General features: G+C 40.5%; 1 protein-coding gene across 3 annotated transcripts in view; it reads left to right on the top strand.

Moving 5' to 3' along the window:
* PDZRN4 (PDZ domain containing ring finger 4) overlaps positions 1 to 23,587 on the top strand; it is a 251,871-nt gene that overhangs the window by 210,032 nt on the left and 18,252 nt on the right. For all 3 annotated transcript variants that reach the window (XM_033162291.1, XM_033162294.1, XM_033162293.1), the window contains 4 exons: positions 716 to 969; positions 2,277 to 2,379; positions 19,515 to 19,613; positions 22,495 to 22,557. In XM_033162291.1, coding sequence (XP_033018182.1) covers positions 716 to 969; positions 2,277 to 2,379; positions 19,515 to 19,613; positions 22,495 to 22,557 — 519 coding nt within the window. The remainder of the gene's footprint in view (positions 1 to 715; positions 970 to 2,276; positions 2,380 to 19,514; positions 19,614 to 22,494; positions 22,558 to 23,587) is intronic.

Here is a 23,587-nt window from a genome sequence, read left to right as displayed (position 1 = left end):
GCCGGCGTACAGCTTCCGGGTCATGCGGCCAGCATGACTTAAGCCGCTTCTGGCGAACCAGAACAGTGCACGGAAATGCCGTTTACCTTCCCGCCGGAGTGGTACCTATTTATCTACTTGCACTTTGACGTGCTTTCGAACTGCTAGGTTGGCAGGAGCAGGGACCGAGCAACAGGAGCTCACCCCGTCGTGGGGATTCAAACCACCGACCTTCTGTATGTACATTTCCTATATTCTCCCTGCAGTCCCTGGAGGGGACCCTCTAGAGCAGATTTTGGGGCATGGGGGCTGCAAGGAGATAGAGAGGAAGATGAAATCCTGTTGCCTGAGCTGATGTCAACTCATGCAATGCTCATTTGCACCCATTAACTGTAAATCACTAATACAAGGCAGGGTGGATCATGTATTTCTCTTGCATTCTTTTCCCTAGATGTTTTTTTTTTTTTAAGATGCAACAAACATGTATTTTTTTATTTTGTCTGCTTCTTTCTATTTCCAGGAGAATAATATTTGGGAGTCGCTCTATATATTACAGAAAAGCTGTAACAGGATTTTGTTTGCTATTTAACAATTCTCTTCTGTCTTGCTTTGGCGTCACAGAAGAGTTATGGTTAAAGATTATATAAACGTTGATAAAAGATTAGGTAAATCACAACGTTCTGCTTCCCATATCTTTTCTTTGATGCTAAGCTGGGTGACGTTTGTTTTGTCTTAGGTCAATGGAAAGGATCTGTCCAAAGCCACTCATGAAGAGGCAGTGGAGGCTTTTCGGAATGCAAAGGAGCCCATTGTAGTCCAGGTCCTTCGGAGAGCACCTCTCATAAAAACACCTGGGAGCTCACAGGATGTTCGGCTCATGGATGCTTGCACACAGACAGATATTACGTTCGAGCACATTATGGCTCTGGCCAAGCTAAGACCAACCACACCTCCGGTACCGGATATCTGCCCCTTCCTGCTTTCTGACAGGTATGACGTAGGATTTGTTTCTGCGGCACCGGGAACCAATGCAACAAATTACCACTACCAAAACAAGACTGGAACTCCTAGGCAGAAGCTGGCTGTTCTGAAGTTCATCGATTGCAGTAAACTAGGGGATCCATGGACAGGGAGCTGCAGCCCCCATCTTCAACTGCAATGTTTTATTTTGACATTTTGTAATGCTTTATTTGATGCTTTAATTCAGGTTGTAAACCACTTTTATTTTATTTTTTAAAAAAATAAATAAAGCAGTATTGGGATTATTCAAATAATTAAAATCCTAAGAAAAGTGCCCTGTTAATGTCTTGGAAACCCATAATCCATTTGTGAATCAGACAGATTTATGGAGGATAGGTTTTTCAGATGTGGTGTGTGGCGGGGCTGAATACAGTTGCATTAGGACACAGGAGAGGCTCTTATCTCATGCACCAAAGCATCTTCTTAGCCAGCGTGGAGATCAGGTTGCTAGAACTGGTGAGCCTTTGAACTGATCCAGCAGGGCTCTTCTTATGCAGACCTGTGTGTTTCTACGTTCTGCACATGAGTTTGGAACTATTCTACTGAGAAAAACAAAACACTCACTACAATGCCGGCTTTAGTCCTGTTCAAGTGTTTGGCCTAAGCTTGAGCATCCAAATGTGTGTAGGGTTTATTGCAAAGCTTTGAAAGGGACTAGAGGTGGTTGGAAGTCTGCTTGACCAAGAACCCTGTGTCATCAATGTGCAAAGGTCCGAGAGGGAGCCTCATGCATGGGGACACCAGGGTGAATCTTACCTGTGCACCCAGGTGCTTCTACTGCTTTTAACCCCTTGCGTGTTAAGGCAAATCTCTGACAAGGCTGTTGGCTTTCTCAGTTCTCAGGTACCACGCTGTATCAGTGACTTCTGGGATTTCTGTTCTATTTTGTTGCATCTTTGTTTTCAAGGCAAAAATTGTGATCTCAAGCCAAAGCTGCCTCCCTGAATGCCCAGAATTTTATGGGTGTCTTGGATGTTCGAATAATTCCGTTTTGGATGCATTTGATCAAAGATTTGTCCAAACTGTTTGAATATCTCTGTATTTGAAGCAACACTACAGTTTGCTGTATTATTTCTGCCCAGCCTATTTTAAGGGGTTCGGACAGCCAGAAGATCTTAATGGGTCTATTTCAAATCTCAGGCTCTTCTAAATAATATGGTGTGCAATTTATTTATTTTTAAACTACAGAGCTTGGGTTTTTTGAGGACTTCAAAAATTTTAAAAATCTGGATTTAAGTGCCTAACCTGCTCTTTTTGTTCTATGTTGTTACACATAGCTGCCATTCTCTTCATCCAGTTGAACATGAATTTTACGAAGGTAATGAATACCTTTCCAGTCTGCCTGCGGATGTAGATAGAACCGAGGACTTTGAGTACGAGGTAAGACCATTGGCACAGCTCCCCACCCCATCTCCTTTACACTATAGCATTTGCACAGCTGCAGTCGAATGCCTTTGAAAGACGTAATTTAAAATAAAATAGCAAAGCTCACTCTGGCCTCCGTCACACCTGTACAATGTCTCAGTCAGATATGCCCCTGGGTCTGGAACAGTATGAATGAAAGCAGAACATTGATGGGCATCAGATTGTGGGTTCACAAGGCTGATTAAATGCGCCACATGGTTCTCATGTCAAATTGTTAAGCTGTGCTAGTTTTGTGCTGCGTCCTTTCCTATGAGTGCATTAGAGAGGTCTAATTGCTCATTTTCAAAGGGAGGAAAGGCAGAAACGTTCTGCTGTTTCCCTAGCATTCCCTAGCTTGATCTTGTAGAGTTGTGGAAGCTGGACTTTGCAGATCAAGGCCCGTGCTGTAAAATGAGAGATTCTTTGTCTATTTCTTTTACATTATGATTCCCGAATGGAGTACAATGAGAACAAATTGTATGTGGTGCCATGAGTATCTTATCTATTGTGTATTTATTATATCTGTTGAGAGGCTATTGAAAAACTGTGCTGTATCATTTCCCCAAATAATAGCACACTTTAAAAAATGTTGGTCCTTTGTTAGATGTTCATTTCAAAATCTAAAGGTTCTCTTTATTTGACAGCCATTAGATGTTTACCTTTATTTTAGCATAGTGGCAAAAGACAAAGTGTACCCTTTTAGGAATATATTATGTTCAGGCTTTGTATGGGTTTTAAGTTGCAAACAGATTTTTTTTTCATTAGACAGCTTCTATTCAATAGCACTTGGGATTAAAAAACAGCCAGAAAAAACCCTGTTTGTCTTTATTATATTTGGTCTGCCTTCAGGACATGTAATGAAACCTTGCTTGATATTTGGAAACTAAACAGAGTAGCGGAAGCTTTGACAAAAAGGCAAATGGGGATCTTTAATGGCACTCCCTCACCCTGTTATTGAGACAAGGCTAGGGAAGTCTGCAATTCTTCCCATAGGACAAAGGAAAATGAAATAATGTTGGCTCACTAAGCTTACCCAGGATATAATTTATTTGCACTGTTCGAATAAATCATTGAGGGATTGGTAAAAAAATTGATTCCCCCCCCCCCAAAAAAAAACTAGCCTTGCAAAGATCAAGAAAAAGCTACTAAATTCCTGGTTAATAACATACTAGCTTGTCTACTGAGTAAGTGATTGTGTGAAAGCTTATGTGTATTACAATTACTTGTGTGATGGGAATCTTACAAATACTAAAAATGCAGTCTGATTGTATGTGTATATATAAAGAGATTAGCACCGTAGAATCATGTCCTCTTCATGACTATTACTAATCGATAATAATAGCCAGTATAAGTATTATGACAGTGGTAAATGAGCAGGTAGGTGTAATATCTACTAATCACACCCTCCTAGTCATTAATTTGCTGTCAGCTATGATTCAGTAGCCTAAGGCAAACCCACTGAGTGACTAAAATAGAGCATGTTTCACATGAAATTTAAATAGGAAAGGAGCCGTCTGGTTTGCAATGAGAAGAAAGGTATGTTCCTGAAGAAGAGGACAGTCTCCATTCTGTCAGATCCAGATAGGAAAGGCAATTCCTGTGGCGTAGGACGGAACAAAGCCACTCTACTTGGCTTCGGATCTCAATGTGTTAAAAAATAATCTCAGTTATGATATTAAGGAGGCAACATTTTATTCGTACAGCTTTGCACACATACCACACTATGAGTCACCACGGTGTTATCCACTATCAGCCTGATCAAAAGTCTGTTGAGATCAGTGGTAAAACTGGATCAAACTCACGTCTACATGCAAGATGGAAATACAAGAAAAAGTCTTGAGTCATAGGTGGCATAGTGGAAGGCCCTGCACCTAAATTCTCGCCTGGGGACTTCCAGTGATCAGAGCTATCTCAGCAGCGATGCAAAAAAAGTCAGAGGTTTGGGGCATACTGAAATTAGATGCTACGTGGCTCATAGGCAATGAATGTTCTGAAGACTATATACTTTTGTCAGTGTGCAGGGCATAACTCATGAAGACATGCCCTCCCTGTGGTCTCAGGTTTCACTTTCTTATTGGAGATTTAATGCAGGTTAGAACAGAATAACAGGGTGCAAGGGAGGCTTCCAGAACAACCCAAACCTACTCGCAAATGTATCACACGAAACAGGCAAATCATCTCATTCAAATAAGGTATTCGTGACAGCAGAGTCAACTGCAAAATTAGATATTTCCAGATTTATTCAACCCCTCCCAAATTCCCCTTCATTTTTTTGTTGGTGGTCTAGCAAGAATATGTTCTATGTAACTATTTAGGGCCTTTCAAAAAGCCAATGATGGACCCAATAGACTGTAACAGATCTGTCTATCTTGTGAATGCATATTTAGAGTCTTTTCAACACATGGCTTATTTGCCCACTAGACCAAAACAGATTTGTCTATCTTGTAAAGCCATATTTAGGGACTTTTTAAACACAAGGATTACTAAACTGATAGCCTGTAACAGCTCCCTTCAGAGCTCTGATAGCCTCTAGCCAACCCTTTGCAAATATTACTATTAGTTTTGTAAGTGTGGCTATGTTTTGTGCATGCTTAAAAGCTATGCATTTCTACACCACACACTATTTTTTTGCTGAAAGAACTTAGCACTGCTAAAGTCCATTTTTTTATTTATTAGTGGGCCACATTTGAATCTTAGTTCTTAAATCTGAAACTAAGTTTTAATGAACTATTGGGACTCCCCCCCCATTGAACTTTCTTGCTCCAAAGATGAACTTCTTTCAGTAAGTTTATCCTCATGTGTTTCTCCTTTTGCACCTAACATGACCTTTCCCCTGAATACTGGTCAGAATTTAACTTTGGCAATTTTTGCCGTTGACAATTTTGTCTCTGATTTTTTTTGTGCATCAGGGTGTCATACATAAGGCTAAAGACCCCGTCACACACTTTGGGGTCATGCTTGCCACGCTTTACACAACTCAACTATTTTAAGGACAAGGAAGCTGATAGCCATCGTAGGAACAGACTCTTGGCAGTGCCAGTTTCTGTGTGCCATGGTGTACATTCCTCATCTGTTATTTTAAAATGTGCAGTGCTGAGTTGTAACTACTGTGTAGCATAATATAGCATGGCACTATGCAGAAAGTTCAGAACCTGTCAGAAAGTTCTTCCTGATATTTTACTGGACTCTCCTTTCCTGTAACTTGAATTTGTTGATTGCCCGTGTGCCAGCACCTTGGAAAAGAACGTCTGTTGCTCACCCCTAAGTCTTTGAATTATATTTTCAATGAAGTGTCCAGTGATAGACAAACTGTCCAGCTCTGCCTTTGATCCAAACTTTAGGATTGCTCTGTTTGGCTGCAGTCCCGAATATCACAACTGTACAGTAGATCACTGTAGAAAACTTTTATGCTTGTAGTCGTTAAAATTTCAGTCCCTTCCTTTATATCCAGCTGAGGTCATCCCACCCCTCCCCTGCCCAAAACTTGATATAAATCAGAAGGAGCCCTGAGCAAGTAAAAGTCAAGATTCCAAATTCAGCAGCCACGAGAAATAATTTAAAATAAAGGCCTTGAAGAAATATTGTGCTCTCTAACCACAGTCCTAATAAAAGATATATTTGTTATAGCCTAGAACAGTCAAAGTCATGAAGAGGGTTATAATTTTCCATTGCAATTATATCTGGAACATTTGAAGGGACAGAAGACTAGTATAGAGGACAAATGGATCTATATAGAGACTACAGAGAGAGTGTGGGAATTGGGCTGTCTGGTGAAAACACAGTAAGTTGAATCCAATGGATAAGCAAAGCCACATCAATGGGATGTTCCCATGTGTGAAGTGCATAGCTGTCAACTTTTCCCTTTTCTTGCTGGGAATCCTGTTCAGAATAAGGGAATTTCCTTTAAAAGGGGGGAAAGTTGACAGCTATGGTGAAATGGGGTGATGCAATTTTAGTAAATTCCTCATTCCCCCTGCATGCCCCTCTGCTTCACCCAAAACTGCTTTGGCATGTCCCATTTCACAAATAGGTCATTTTGTGCATGGAAGGGCATGTCTTGTTGGTTTGTAATGGAAGAGGAAATATTCCCATTGTAGCAGGGGAGAATGATAGCAATCGCTGATGTCAATGCATCAATACCCTGGCTACCAATGTTGCTCATAGGGGAAAACATCAGCTCACAACAGCTCTCAGGACCTTGCGCTTGTTGGTATGGACTGCTATGCCAGGGAAGCAGCTCATAGGATTACGTTTATTGGGACTATAAATACACGTATTCATTATTCTTGGTACTGTACTGTAATAAAGCTTTATCTGTCCCCCATTTTTTAAAGGTAAATGCATTTTACAAACATTAACAGAGGGCAATGCCATACTGTAATGCACTTGTGTATTATTAGTCATGTCTTAAGTGGGCCAGAAATGGACAAACTTGGTTAAACTATCTGTCTAAGGTCAGAGGAAGTTGGTAATCGGGATGGCAAGTCAACATCGTCTCAGTTATTCTAACCTCTAAATCACACTTCCTTGTATTTTTGTGTGTGTGTGTGTGGTTGTTATCTAATCTAGACATAAGTGGATCACTGAGGTGAATCAGGATATCAAGTCAGTTTCTGTCATGCTTGTTTATTCTTAATCTTTACGTCTATTTAGAAGTGCTCATCATTTAGGGGGGAAAGGCTGGCATTCAGAGCAGATGAGATTGCCATCATCTGTAGCTGTCACTGGTAATGAATATCCCAATTTATGGACTTCAATTGTGTCCCTAACTCAGGAGTATCACTAGGGAGGAGGCAAAAAGGACACAAAACTGACATAGGTAAATCTATCAGTGTTATCACTAATCATCCTGTTGGTGTTAACAATAGAGTAGGGAATACATCAAGCTGGTGATTTTCATTTTGTTTCATAAAATAAGTACAGCCTACTCCTCATTTCACTTGAAAGATAAATAAAATTTATGCATTAATGTCACACATTATGTCTCCCACCCCACCCCTAAGGAAATGAAGAAAAGTGAGCTTGTTGTTTGGCATGGCTATGCTACCTTTTATTTGTTTTTGTTTTTTCCATGCGGAAGGTTCCTGCAATTTTCTCTCCTTTTGTGAATGAGCTGATATAAATCATCCACTTTCGTAGTTTTATATGGATGCTAATGCATCACATCATCATGTATTCTCTACATAACACGCAACTGTTCAAGAAATGTTTCAGAAATGCACATCATATTTCAAAGTCATATTTTCAGTCTGCCTTAAAAGAGGCTTTTGGATTGGTTCAAGAGGGAGCCAATTTTATGGCATGTGAATTCCAGTAAACATGGGATCACATAGCAATTGAATTGTTAGTGGGAGGTTCACTCCAGGTGTTTGGGCATAAAAATAAGGGGAGATTCTTGCATTACAGGTATCACTGGATTAGCTGCATGTCCTGGAGATACCACATTGGTTACTGTCTTTCTCCTTCTCCTTCTCCTTCTCCTTCTCCTTCATTCATGGCCATTCAGTGCCACAGTGATTCCTGCTAGCCCTGAGCAGTTAGGTAGCCTGACAAGTGCTATAAAAATCATATGAACTGCCATGCCGACCTCTACCACATAGAAAACATTTTTCAGTGACCTCTGCATAGAGGCAGTAAAGATTGAAATGGTCATTAGCCTGGTGTTTTATCAGCATTTGGCATATGCAAGTGCCCTAAACTGCGATTCAGGCAAATAAGCAGATTTCCAACAGATGTCTAGCATGCAAGCTCTCTGCTCTGCAACTTGACTTTAATTAACATGCCAAAATAGTTTTCACAGAGTTTTAGCTAACAAATGCTCAGATATGTGGAACTGCAGCAACTGCGGCAATTTTCAAAATGCAGTTGTGTATTCTGATGGCTAGATGAATGTTCCTCGGAACATATGCCAGCACATCTGTTGTATTGCCTGCATCTTGATTGGGTGGCTATCTGCTGAAAATATGATGATGCGATAAATAAATCTCTCCCCTTATTTCCTGAGCCAAAAAAAAAAAGCAACAGCGATGTTTGCTCAGCAAAGTATACAATAGTAATATGAGGAGGAGGAGGATGAACCCATAACAAAACTAAATTATGACTTCCACTATTATGCAGGGGGAAACTGGTGAAGTCTAATTATGACATGCTGACATTCAGTTAATCTGAAATGACGGGGCAGCAACCACATCAACCATCTGTGAAACTAAATATTATCATTATATACAAAAGGGCAGCTCTTGGAGTGAAAGTCTTCATTATAATGTGACCCTTACATTTGGGTGCCTTATGCTGAGATAGACCATTGATCCATTTAGCTTAGCATTGTCTGACTCTACACTGACTGCCCATAACCTTCCAGGGTTTCAAGCAGAAGTCTCTCCCAGCCCTGCTGAGACCTTCTGCATGCAAACCAGATGCTCTGCCACTGAGCTGTGCCCTAATCCTGGGTGCCTTTTAAAAATTGTTATATTGGCCGCTTTCCAGGAAGGACCTCGGCCTATGCAGCAGGACTTCCTCTCCCTCTTCTCTCACCTCATTGCCCATGCATTTCCCAAATCTACTCCAAAACAGATTTGGGGAGCACAGGTGAGGGGAGCCCTGTTGTGCTAGTGGAAGTCCTTGCACTAATGGGACAGCTTTGTTGGATACAACCTTAGCTGGCTTCCCGCTTCTACTATTTTAATAAGTGTTGTTGCTTTCAAGAAACGTTTTTCCTTTTTCCCATTTCTCCCCCCCCCCCCCCATTCCTTATTGTTTGCTTGTATTTCTTTTTCCACAGTTGTGTTCATTTTTGTTCCCCTCATTTGGACAATACTTCCATTTTCTGAAGGAAGCCTTATTGTCTCTAATAGCTTCCTTGATTCTGCTCATTTATCATGCTGGCATTGTCTTGGTGGTACCTTTCCTGAACTGTGGTATACATTCAAGCTGAACTGTTATTGTGGTTTTTGAAGAGATTTGACCCTCTTGACTTTACCTTTTAACTTCCTGCTTACCAATCCCCGCATTTTGCAGAAGCTTCTTTTTTATGTCAATTGTCACTCTGTTGAATTACCTTGGCAATTGTTCACTTATGATTTATGTTTCATAACACTATGGTCATTCGGTTCAGCAACACTTTTGCACCAGTTTCTGGACACCATTTAAGATTAGGTCCAGGGTTGTCTGTTCTTTGGTTGATAGTATGACCAACTGTTCTAGAGCATTGCCACTTAGAGTATCTAGAAAATTTACCTCTTTGTTGTGATCAGAGCATGCATTTCCTTAGTCTGTGATTGTAAATCATTTCAGGACTTTTTGAAGTGATTTATTAAATATAAATTTACTAAACCTAAACCACAGTGAATCTGGGGGTGGGCTGCCCCTCTTCATATTTCTAGTTATTTCAAATCAACATCCTTTTCTTTTCTTTTTTTTAAATGTCTCTTTATTGATTAAAATCATAACTGATAACACATCACCAAACATTAACACACATGATTACATACACACATGATTACATTCATACATAAACACATACCTATATACATACATTACATTCATATCTTCGAACATCCTATAGAAACCCATTTATTCTTACCTATCTTGCATACATGTATCTTGCACTACTTCATTCGATCTCTATGCTTCCAATTATCCTTCTTGTATTTCTTGTTTAATTTATAACCTTACGTACAGTTTTTATTTCTTTTTCTTTCCTCTTACTGTTTTCACATCTTCTCCAATTAATTTTCAGGTTCAATCTTGGTCTGCCTTTAGGATTTCAGTTAAACCACTCTCTGCTAAATACTCTTTAAATATCCTCCATTCCCTCCAGACTACCTGTTTCGTCTGTCCTCTTAATTTGCCCGTTATTTTGGCTAGTTGTAAATATTCAATCATTAGGTTTTGCCAATCGGCTATAGATGGTATTTCCTTACTTTTCCAATTTCTGGCCACTAGCATTCTCGCAGCTGTGGTGCCATACATACATAATATTCTCTTCTCTTTTTTAATCTCCTCTGGCAAAATACTTATCAGGAATATTTCTGGTCTTTTTTTAAAGTTAATTTTTGTCAATTTTTTCAATTCTTCATAAATCAGGTTCCAATAGTTGTTTATTTTTGGACACGCCCACCACATATGTTTGTAAGACCCGATTTCATTTTCGCACCTCCAACACAATGGGGATCCATTCTTGTACATTTTCGTTATTTTTTCTGGGGTGAGATGCCACCTATACATCATTTTCAGTGTATGTTCTTTTAAATTATAACAGGCTGTAAACTTTAAGTCCTCCCGCCACAATCTTTCCCATTGTTCCATTAATATATTATACCCAAAGTCTTGCGCCCACCTCACCATTACAGATTTTACCTCCTCTTCTTTCAGATCCCATTCTAACAATATGTTATAAATCAACGAAATATGCTTCCCCTTGCTTTGGAGTACTTCTTTCTCAAATCTGGATTTTTCTTTTGCCAAACCATTTCTTTTATCTATTGTGAATCTTTGGTAAATTTGAAAATATTGCAGCCAATCATTTAGGTGTTCCTTTATTTCTTCATATTTTTTCAGATGGAATTCATTCTCTTTTTCTTCTAATAACATTCGGTAGGTGGCCCTTCCTCCCTCCATATTTTTTTTTTTATTGTTATTACCTCTAAAGGCGATGTCCAGAGCGGAATTTTTGGCTCTAAAATTCCTTTATATTTTGTCCAAACTAAATATAGTGATTTCCGGATCAAATGATTCAGGAAACCTTTGTGGACCTTCACCTTTTCGTATAGAAGGTAGGAGTGCCAGCCATATCTGTTTTCGACACCTTCCAAGTCCAATAACTCGTAATCTTTTAATAGTATCCAATCCCTAATCCAATTTAGTGCTGCAGCCGCATGATATAGTTCTAGATTAGGCATGGCGAATCCTCCCCTCTCTTTCCTGTCAGTCAATAACTCAAACTTTATTCTTGGTCTTTTTCCATTCCAAACAAATTTCGCTAGATCTTTCTTCCATTCTTTAAAGATTTTCATGCCCCCCACCGAAGAATATCGGTGGTTAAGATGAACATCCTCCCCAAAATGTTATTTTTATTTCAGGCAATACCGGTATTGGGGGGCATCAAATCAACATCCTTTTCAACATGCAGTATGCTTCTTCATGCCCTTTCTATAGAGCTTTTGTCCAGATATGACCATGCTCAACCAAATTATCATTATGCCTACTGTATCTATGTTCTCCTTTAAGAGCACCAAGCACTCCAACTCACTCATCTTGGTTCAGAGGCTTCTAGCACTAGCATATAAACACCTGTGCATGGCAACTTTCCCCAAATGTTTGTGAAACATGTGTTTTCCCTTGTGGTGTTCTGGCCTCTAGAATGGCACCAAGCTATCAGGTGGCTATCATGTCCCCCTGGATGTGTGCACCAAGCACACACCCACAACTTCCACCCAGGAGACATGTGCCATTCTGAACAATACACTGGATAGCTCCAGACTGCTGCTGGTTTTCTACCATCACACTTGCTATTGTTTATTGAGTTTCTCTACTTGTGGGTTTGCCTTCTTGCTCTGATGTTGAACTCACACTTGTGGGCTTCCTAGAGGCATCAGGTTAGCCAGTGTGAGAACTAGTGCTGGGTGAGATGGATATTTGCCTGATCCGGCAGAGCTGTTCTTGAAATCAGCTGGGGCTCCCCTCTTGCTTGTAGAAACTGTGAAGCATGAAAGTAGGTTCTGAGGCTGGACAAAAGCCTAGAACAAGACAAACTTGTGTTTAGGGTGAAAAGAAAAGGTGGCTTTGCATTAGTCAAAATTAGAGGACCCATCATTTTGGAGGGAGTGTAAACATCCTCCAAATAAACTGAAGCATCTTATTTTGTGAAGAAAACAGTGCTTTGATCAAGATGTCATTTTCCAGCAAGGGTTTGGAAATACGCAACTGGTAAACAGAGAAGATTCTGAAGTAGTTACAGTAGCTGTAACTTACTGAAGGGTGTGCTGACAGCTGCTGAGATTTCTGCAGCCAGGAGGTCTTTAATCCTTAATAAATTGTTTCTTCCTCTTTGGCTTACTTATGAGGCATACTCCCCGAAGAATCTGCAGAGACAGTATAAGCTCGAGACTTAAGTGTGCTGAAAAAGTATATAGATGCAGAAGGAAGAGATGGGATTGCGGAGCCGCTCCATCTGCTCTGTTGAGAAACCAGCTCCATTTGGCTCATTCCCTTCTCTGTTACTCAACTTTAGCGCTCTTTAAAGCATCTCAAGCGACCTTGGAGATTTCTTAGTTGACACAAAAAAGCCAGACTTACATTACCTTTCCAGGGTTTTTATTAATACACTGTTCAACAATCCTATATCAATATTAGCCCCACTCACTTCTCTTAAGGCCCTTCCAGCTTGCAGAACAGCATTACACATCCCTTGGTAAAGCTGACTGAAGACTGCCTCGATCTGGTTCATTATTTCAGTGGCCAGGGATGAATGGGGGTTTGGGTTTCATGCTCCTTCTACTTTTGCTATATCCCCACCGTGGTAACCTGAGTTTGAAAACAGGATAAAGATGTCTGAGAAATTGCTTGCTGGAATCATTGTGACTCTGAAAATTCAATGAGACAAGCATTGGGAGTTGGGGATTAAAAGGTACACATACTATGAAGGGAGAAATCCCTGGATCATTGTCTTACCTGTACCATGCGAAATAGAGATAACTCTCCTCTTCTTTTTGGTAAGATAACAACCAAATCAATTCTGGGGGAAATTGGCATCCAGTGCGATTTGTCCTTTTCAATTCTGTATATGAGAAGCCAGAACGGTCTTCTGTCAAAATTGATAAGTGGAAATACAGTGGGGAATGCAATTTTATTTTGTTAAATGCACAACTGCCAGCAGCTCCAGCTTGTTTACATTGAGGTTGTCTTGCTCCATAGCTTTTTCTATTTCCATCCAAATAGCCTCAGATGCATTGCTGATGTAAAATCTGCATATCACAACACTCTGGGAACGTTGGAGAGGGAAAGGAGGACTATTACGTTAAGTTGTTTTCACAAGTGAAGAATTTCAGTGGCTTTAAAAGAGAAATCTTGAACTTTGCCAATTCTCTGTAGACATTTTGGCATGATAGGCTGTAAATTCTGCAAACTAGAAAAGCTCAAGGGGTAACTGGAATGGATGCTGATAAAATCCCAAGATGTTCATTACCTCCCACAATGAAAACGTCTAAGGAATAGGAGTTCAGTGCTGCTTTTAGAAAGGAGTAGAGGTCAGCATTCATAAACTTAACTAAACATATAAGAAATGTGGAAATATAAACATAATTCTTTATTAAGGAAAGAAATGGAACCTTGGCATAACTCTGTATAAAGTCTGACATTAGTTTCTTGCATTTGCATCAGTATAGTAATGCTTCATACATATAATGTGGCAGAATCACAATATGTAGCATTTGAGACATCACCTTGCTAACAAAGGTCTGTATAGTTAAAGCTATGATCAGATTTTCCCAGTTGTGATGTATGGAAGTGAGAACTGGACCATAAAGAAGGCTGATCACCGAAGAATTGATGCTTTTGAAATATGGTGCTGGAGGAGACTCTTGAGAGTCCCATGGACTGCAAGAAGATCAAACCTATCCATTCTTAAGGAAATCAGCTCTGAGTGTTCACTGGAAGGACAGATCCTGAAGCTGAGGCTCCAATACTTTGGCCACCTCATGTGAAGAGAAGGCTCCCTGGAAAAGACCCTGATGTTGGGAAAGATTGAGGGCACAAGGAGAAGGGGACGACAGAGGACAAGATGGTTGGACAGTGTTCTCAAAGCTACTAACATGAGTCTGACCAAACTGCAGGAGGCAATGGAAGACAGGAGTGCCTGGCGTGCTCTGGTCCATGGGTCAGGAAGTGTCGGAAACGACTAAACAACAACAAGCTTTTGAAACATTTCCTATAAAATGATTTATCTCTGCTGCCCCCCTAATAAAATTGTCTTGCCTGGGAATAAGCACCATTGGACTCAGTGGGATGTACAGCACATTCCTATGCATGTCTATTACGAAATAAGAGCCACTTCATGTTACTGTTTTTAGTGTCTAGATCCTCTTCAACCTGATGCCCTTCAGATGTGGTTGCCACCAATTCCCATCAGCCCAACCAGCACGGCCTATAGTTAGGAATGATGGCTGTTGTAGTTGGGAACATCTGGAGGGCACCAGGTTGGGGGGGGGGGTGGATACAGATTGTCATTTGTTATGAAATACATATATTTAGTAGTATATGAAGAGTGGTATGAGTAACTTTTGCAGGTAGCCTGATTAGATAGCCATTGCTTGTATTAGCTAATGCTGCATACAACTGTGGTAGGAAATCCATTTGTACCACTTCAAACTCTCGCAAATTGTGGTAGTAGCCACAGTAATAATGGTGCTACAATTCTTGCACCAGCAACCTAGTTAATTTGAAGGCAGAGAGAAGGTGTTTCTTCCCCCAACAGGTTTCCCCCCCCCCCGAATATTCTGCTGTAGCCATCTGTTATGTTTATGTTTCCTAACTATTAATACATAAAGGAAATTGACTCAGTGCTTTAGTAGAGACAGTAGTTCTGAAAGGATAGGGTAGTTTGTTGTGACAATACCTTCTTGGGCGTCTTGCAGTCTCAAACTCCATGTATTATACATAATGGCATTGACATGTGTGGGCCTTCCATTTGCCATAGGGAAGAATATTTATGAAAACAAGAGACATCCCGTGTCTGCTAATTGACTGAAATGAATATTTTAGTTTACTGCAAATACAGTGGGGCTGAATTTAATGCATTTCACATGCACAGAATAGAGATGGGCAGCCATGGTGGAACTGAAGAGATAGGATTCAGCATTGCTGCATGTATATTCCTTGATCTGCTCAAGCAAAGAAGGTGAAGGAAAGAAAGCAAGAACTTTTGTGCCATGTGTGGAATTCAGCATCAATGCTAGGATTCTTTTCTTACAGGCAAGTTTCTAGCTTTTGTGGCTGTGGGAAAATAGGTGTAAAAATGTGTGAGTTGTGTCCATTGACATCTCATAAGTTAGCAAATGAACAACTCTGAGAAGCAGAGGTCATAAAGATATTTCCCACAAAATATACTCTAAAGATTTAGCTCTGATAAGGGCAAGACAAAAACAATGCAGATGTTCTTTTGTCTCCATTTTTTAGAAGCACAAGCAATGCTCATTATTGGTTTTCGGTTAACATCCTTCCAATACACTAATGGGTGGTTTCCAATATTTATTTATTTATTGCCTACATATTTCCGGGTATTATCAATCTAAGCAGAGTCTATACCAAGCCACATAAATAGTTCCCCATATGTCTATCCTTACTTTGTTTGAAACACAGAGCAAAAGGACTAAATTAGTGTGGACGAATCCTGTTCCTAAGCCAAGTCCCAATCAGAAAATTAAGGTAATGAGTCAATTGAGAGTGGTTCAGTTTTAAAATAGGGATGTGTGTGTGTTGGTTTGTTTTTTTTCCAACCAAGGAAAACTCTGCAATAATTTTGTAACTAGTGATTTGCTCTCTTTGTGAAAATTATTACTTTTAACATATATTTGTTCACATACAGGTTAAAGATTCCTATAGTGGCTCTCTAGCAAACATTTGCAGCATCCCAAACAATTGCACTTAAATCTTTTTTTTTCTATCAAGGAGTAAATCTTTTTTCTTCTTCCAGGGAGTAAGTCAAAGGAAAGTTTTAACACAGTGGGTGACATTTACAACCTACTCTTCTATCACCTGAAGAAATTGCAGTATTAACCTAGTTGCTGGAGGGAATAACGACTTTTAACCTGGTAATGGAAGGTTATAGTCCCCAGCCCACTATTCCATCACCCTGGAGGATGAGCAATTTAACCTCTTCTCCTATCCTTTGAGAGTATAACCTATTCTGCTGAACGTACTTTTCCAACTCAGAAGGAAAAGATGACCTTTACCTAGTTTCTCATCCTTCACAGAATGAGTCATTGTCATTTAATTAATTGTTCTAAAAGGTCATTTCTGTGGCAAAATACTGAGAACATTATATTCACGGAACTACTTTTATAAATGCATAAAGTCGTATTCTTGAACCCAATCCTAGAAAAGATGAGGACCAATGTGGTGTTTTTGAATAGTGTGCTGGTAAAGGAACAACAAAGGGACTTGGGTGGCGCTGTGGTGTAAACCACTGAGCCTTGGGCTTGCCGATCGGAAGGTTGGCAGGTTTGAATCCCCATGACGGGGTGAGCTCCCATTGCTTGGTTCCAGCTCCTGCCCACCTAGCAGTTTGAAAGCACATCAAAGTGCAAGTAGATAAATAGGTACCGCTCCAGTGGGAAGGTAAACAGTGTTTCCGTGCGCTGTTCTGGTTCACCAGAAGCGGCTTAGTCATGCTGGCCACATGACCCGGGAAGAACTGTTTGCGGACAAATGTCGGCTCCCTCAACCAGTAAAGCAAGATGAGTGCCGCAACCCCAGAGTTGTTCGCGACTGGACTTAACTGTCAGGTGTCCTTTACTTTTTTAAAGGAACAACATCAGGTACATCCGTGCCTGGCTGTAAAGTGGGGGGAAGTCACTATAATTTATCTTAACCTACCTTGTTTTGTTGATGTGAAAATACAATAGAATAACTCCATGTATGGCATTCTGACCTCTGAATTCCAGGGAGGAAGAGTGGGATATAGCTAGTACTAGTACTACTAGTAGTAGTAGAGGAAGAAGAAGAAGAAGTATGAGGTTAAATAGCAAACACATCAAAGCACAGGAGTGTGGGGTGTGTTTTCTGAGAAAAGGTGGTAGTGTGCTGTATTTTTATTTGCACATCTTCCCATCTGTGGAAGACACTATTCACATCCAGTGGTACCTTGCTTCTCAAACTTAATCCGTTCCGGAAGTCCGTTCCAAAACCAAAGCATTCCAAAACCAATGCACACTACCCCATAGAAAGTAATGCAAATGGATTAATCCATTCCAGACTTTTAAAAACAACACCTAAAACAGCAACTTAACATGAATTTTACTATCTAACAAGACCATTAATCCATAAAATGAATGCAGTAAACAATGCACTGCAGTCACAAAATCAAGCAATGAATAGCTGAACTGGGTTCCACACAGTCACAAAAAAGAGCTGCAAAAACGAAAATGCAAAATAAACAGCAAAAAGAGACAGACCTCAGCGTAACACTCAAAATGGAACTGTGGCACTCAGATCGGAAGTGTAACACTTTTTTTGGTAGTGAACTTTTTTCGGAAGCCAAACGTGCTCCATTTTAAGTTCATAAACCAGAACACTTACTTCCAGGTTTGCAGTGTTTGGGTTCCAAGTTGTTTGAGTACCAAGGTGTTTGAGAACCAAGGTACCACTGTACATTTTTACATATTTAGACCCACATATAAACAATTGCAAAAAAAAAAACCCCTACCAAGTGTTCAGAGTAGACAGTGCATTGGAAGGAAAAAGTAGGTGTGATATGAAACATATTGGATAGGTTTTTTTTTTTACTTTTGTGATACCTTAATCATTCTATGCATTGAATTGGCTCTCCCCCCTCCCTCCCTCCCTCCCCCCCCCCCCGCAAAAAGCTTAGTGGCATCTGGTACTGCTAAGTTTGTAAGAGCAACTTGGCTGTGAGTCCTGGAATACCCGCTTCCTGCCTTGCAGGCCTTTTCCCACCTGGCCTGCGAGTGTGGGGCCCTGACTGACTCCAACTGCAAAAACCAATGCTACTGAACAGCCTCTTGGGCTGGGGTGTTTTGCTGCAGATAGGGTTGCTGTTTTTGTGGGGGGGGGGTTGTATCTTTATTTTAGAACTTGTTGTCACACTGCATATGTGGAACTTGTTCAGTTTCGTTGTGTATTTTTTAATGTTTTATTTCTTGTTTATGTCTACTTTTGTTATATTGTAATTATGTATTTCTTTCATGTTGAAGGCAGCATACAAATAAAAGTATGTGTGTGTGTGTGTGTAGGAATGTCTTGTAATGAATTGTCTGAGAGCATCTCTGTTGAGACACTTATACACATAGGCTTTCTGTAGGACAACCTTCATCCACTTTGTGCCTTCTTGAGGTTTGCTTACAACGCCCATCACCACCAACCAGCACAACCTGATGGAAATTGTAGTTTAAAATTTAGACTACAACTTCCATCAGGTTGTGCTGGTTGGTGTTGATGGGCATTGTAGGCCAACCTCATGGAGGCACAAAGTTGGTGTAGGATGATGTGAGGGGTCATCTTGCCTACCTTAACTTCAAGACACTGGTGCAGTCAGGCATCAAATTTAGGGGAAGGCTGGGTTTTTTTTTAGTGGCAGAGCATATGATTTGCATGCAGAAGTTTCAATCTCTGGTATCTCCAGGTGGGGCTGGGAATGCCCCTTGCCTGAAACCCTGGAGAACTGTTGCAAGTCAGTATAAGGCAACTTCCTATATTCCTAGTTCAAATTATATAATTTACATTCGGTTATAGGTATCTTCTAACTTCATGTTCATTAAGTGTGTTTAATGTTTTTGTGACTAATATATTAGCTAATGAACTCTAATATCTTGGAACTTCAGGGACAAACCTACCACATGAAATGAATTAAGTTGCCAATTATTATTTATTATTTATATTGGACCCAACAATAGACTGTGTTCTGTATGTGATTTGGCAGGTAACTCTCATTCTGGTTTATGGTTTATGTGGCTGATGGAAGCCTGACAATCATATGAGATTGACTGATTGATGGATGAATACTTTGTCTTTCCCCTGACCCATAAATCAACAGTTGGCTTGGCAGAAGTAAAATGACTGTGTGATATATTGTCAGCCTCTCATTCTTGATTTTGGCACCCCTGAAGGCATGCCAAATTTTGCTTAATGGCTTCCCACTTTAGTATATTTGGGGAAAGAATGTTTTTACTGTGAAAATTGGAGCAGGGCAATACTAAATGAAAAGAGCTTTCATTACTACCAGAAGTATTCAATCTTGAATCAAGTAATTGGGGTAAAGTGATTGGAAGACTTTGTATGCCCTTATAGAGCAGTATAAAGTATTGTATCCGCAACAGACTTTAGTCTCAAAATAAGCACCTCACTGTGCTGCATTTTTTATTTATTTTTTTGTGCAGGAAGTTGAACTTTGTCGTGTTAGCAGCCAGGAAAAGCTGGGCTTGACTGTCTGCTACCGCACAGATGACGAGGAAGACACAGGAATTTATATCAGCGAGGTAAAGTTCTGTGAGGGGGGTGGTAAAGGGGAAATAGAAATAAGCATTTCTGTAGCCTGACTACCAGAATTCTGGCAATTTGCCAATGCAAACTTAGCAAACTGCCTCAATTATGCCGCCCAAGTGATATAATTGCCATTGCAGGCAAGTTTGTTTAATGTAAATGTTTCAAATGCAACATTACCATGAAGCGAATTGCCTGAAAAGTCAGAATGTTGCTTAAAAAGTTAGGTGAAACATAGTCTTAGTACGGTTGACTGGACTCTGCAGCTCCTTGGCATCTTTTTCTGCCTGCCTCCCACTTGCCCCTTCATTCCAGAGTTTATTCCCTCGGCTTTCTGACTTGTCTGGTGATCCTTTTCTTACCCCTTGAAGTTCATGGGATTTATTCCCTTTGATCTGACTCCAGAACCAGAGTAGCTGAGATTACTGGGAAGAGACTGGCACCATTCCACAAATTAAAACAATAATTCTGCTACATGCCATACTTACAGAGTTTACTAGATTCACCAAACTTCTGCTTGCTTGCTTGCTTCCTTGTTTTTCTGTTCCATACCATTTGCATGAACTACCCCTATACAAAATTGTTGACTCTGTCCACTGGTGCAATTCCAATCGATACTTCTTCTTTTTTTATTGCACTGCAATAAAATTGCCTTGCCATATGCATTCTTTTTATGCTTCCTGTGTGTCTCTAACTTCTACATTCATGCTGTCTTGGAGCATTTCCTGTTTATTTGCTGCCTTTCAGCATCCTTCCTGAAGTGCTTACTCAAGTGCATACCTTAGTTAACAAGGACTCTCTGTCTCTTATCTCATTAGAGTTCTTTAGAACCATTGGAGGGGGTTTTTTGGGGGGGTAACATTCATTTTAGTCAGAAGTTGTATTTCTCCTGCCACCCAAAAGCCCACGGACCATGATTAGGCACCTCGCCAAGTAGATCAGAGCTGCAGAACATCAGAGAGGTCCAAGAAATGTGCTTCAATGAAATCTAGGACTTTTTTCCAAGGACCAGATCTCCCCTCCCAGGCACTGCCCCTTCCCCTTCCCCAAGGAGTAGAAAGTACTGTTTTGAAGTTAGATCTGTAATATATATCTGGTGAAAATATTTGGTCCGAAGGCACATTCAGCTCATATGTTGAAACCATGAGGGTTTGGTCCTGACAAGGGTCAGGATTGCTACCTGCAGAATGTATGTAGATGGCTTGCATATCCATGGAGGAAGAGTGATGTATAAATATAAATATAAATATAAAATATTTACAATATTTACAAATGCAGCCTAACTGCTGGACGGTGCCTTTATAGCATTATTTACTCCCATTGTTTCCTAAAATTGGTGTACAGACCTATCCATCCCTAGGCCTTTAGTACTGATAGTATTAAAAACTTCTCGTTGTTTTTGAAGCCCATAAAGATCCCATCATACTTCAGCAGCTGAGGTCAGTTAGGTAACAGAGAAGCCTATAGTATAGGTTTCCTTTGTTGTTGTTGTTGTTGTTGTTCAGTCGTTCAGTCGTGTCCGACTCTTCGTGACCCCATGGACCAGAGCACGCCAGGCACGCCTATCCTTCACTGCCTCTCGCAGTTTGGCCAAACTCATGTTAGTAGCTTCGAGAACACTGTCCAACCATCTCATCCTCTGTCGTCCCCTTCTCCTTGTGCCCTCCATCTTTCCCAACATCAGGGTCTTTTCTAGGGAGTCTTCTCTTCTCATGAGGTGGCCAAAGTACTGGAGCCTCAACTTCAGGATCTGTCCTTCTAGTGAGCACTCGGGGCTGATTTCTTTGAGAATGGATAGGTTTGATCTTCTTGCAGTCATTTGCAAAGATTAAAAAGAAATCTGTCTTTGAATTTTAAAAAACTGCTGTCCTTAGCTCCGTTTTGAACCACTCTTCCTTTCCCTTCATTTGAGTGGCTGCAATTGCTCTCGTTTTCATACCAGATTAAATACTTCCACATCATTTTCTCTCCAACAATGCACAATATGAAAATAACACCTGCTTGGGAGGGGGAGGTATTGCCATCCTTATAAGATGTAACTTGCAAGCCAAGTGCTTAGAGAGGCTTTGCTGCAAAAAAATGACACTTAGCATGGCAAGGAAAAATAAATGGCTTCAGATATCCATCAAGGAAAAGGTGGTCATTAGTCAAGGACCAGCTTTGCGACTCTGATAAACCTTTAATAGAGCCTTCAAGATATATTTAGGTTAAAGCAAAATTTAAACCAACCATTTAGTATATTGTATCAGTGTTGAAGAAAGGTAAATCATATATTGTAATACCTTTTCTTCTTTTTATTTTCCTTTGTGATATAAAGGACTCGGAAGTCTAGCTTGATAGGTAAAGTGGCCATGCAAAACATTTTATAAAGGGTATGAACTTTTTAACACACCCAGTCTCTCCTGAGCATTATCAAGCTCCAACTCCTCTCATTTCCCCACATCTAGGGTTCCGCTAATGGTGATTTGGTTTACTTGTCAATCCCCATCCTTCCCCTGAGTTATCTGGCATGCTGAGAGGGCTTGGGAGAGACTCAGGGTCATCTTTCTTTTGTGTAGCATGTGGAGTAGGTAAGAGGCCCTGGGAGTCTCTCCTGTTTCTCACCTGCTTGAACAATGCAGTGGAAAAGAGACTTCAGGTGCCTGGCATCCTGTGCTGGGTGCAATCGTCCCTGGCAAACTGGCAAGGATTTTCTGGTGCCTTCCCATATCCATGAATTCTGAAATTTATACCTTGGCTGCACAAGAGCTGAAAAGAAATTCTTGGTTTGCCCCTTTCCCAAAGAAGTTCTAATCTGAAAAACCTGCTCACCATGCCTTCAGTGCATGCTAAATGCAAACTTATTTTAGAACTAACTGGCATTTCCACCTCATGTAGGTTGATCCAAACAGTATCGCTGCCCGAGATGGACGGATCCGGGAAGGAGATAGAATTTTGCAAGTAAGTTACTATGAGCATGCTTTCTCACTACGGTTCTTCAAAAACATACAGTCCATTGTTTCTGTAGAATATTAGGCAGGCAAATTCTTGTTGAGGTAAGTACACCTAAATATGTGATTTTATTATTTGTTTTACAATGGCTGGTTTTATCTTCTTCGGTTTTTTTGAAAATGTTATGTCTTCTTGTTTTCAAATATTTATTTTATTGCTATTTTCTTATGCATATTTTACATTGTTTTATGTTAACTGCTTATAGGTTTTGTTGATTAATGCAATTATATATATATATATATATATATATATATATATATATATATACTCCGCCCATCTGGCTGGGTTTCCCCAGCCACTCTGGGCAGTTCCCAACAGAATATTAAAAACACAATAAAACATCAAACATTAAAAACTTCCCTAAACAGGGCTGCCTTCAGATATCTTCTAAAAGTCAGATAGTCCTTGACATCTGATGGGAGGGCATTTCACAGGGCAGGTGCCACTACCGAGAAGGCCCTCTGGCTGGTTCCCTGTAACCTCACTTCTCGCAGTGAGGGAACCACCAGAAGGCCCTTGGAGCTGGACCTCAGTGTCTGGGCTGAACAAGGGGGGTGGAGATGCTCCTCCAGTATATAAATATTGTATCATGCCACCCCAATCTTCCTGAGTGGTGCAAGATGCCAAGAGGTTCTAGGCGCTCACCCAGGGCTGTTTTTCTGTTGGGAAGATTGGGGCATTGTGGAGGCTAGTGTCTTTAAGAAATATGGTTCATTAACACATATTTACATCTAGAAGTCTGCAATGGAGGGGGTACAGTACATTATACTCCAAGAGTGTCTCTTGTTGCCCCTCTCGTTGGGGGCTTGCTTGGGTCCAAAGCAGCAGTCAGTCATGGTTCTGAGTCTTGTGGTGCAGTCTCCTCCAGCCACTTCCAAGATAGTTCTGACCTCCAGTCCCCGCATGGAGTTCTGGCTTGCCCAGCAGCTCCTAGAGGACTAGGCTTTGTTCTCCTCCTTCTTCCCAGCATACCTCTCAC

Source organism: Lacerta agilis, chromosome 10 (assembly GCF_009819535.1).
Source record: "Lacerta agilis isolate rLacAgi1 chromosome 10, rLacAgi1.pri, whole genome shotgun sequence".
Taxonomy (NCBI): domain Eukaryota; kingdom Metazoa; phylum Chordata; class Lepidosauria; order Squamata; family Lacertidae; genus Lacerta; species Lacerta agilis.
This window is presented reverse-complemented; position numbering and strand designations above follow the sequence as displayed.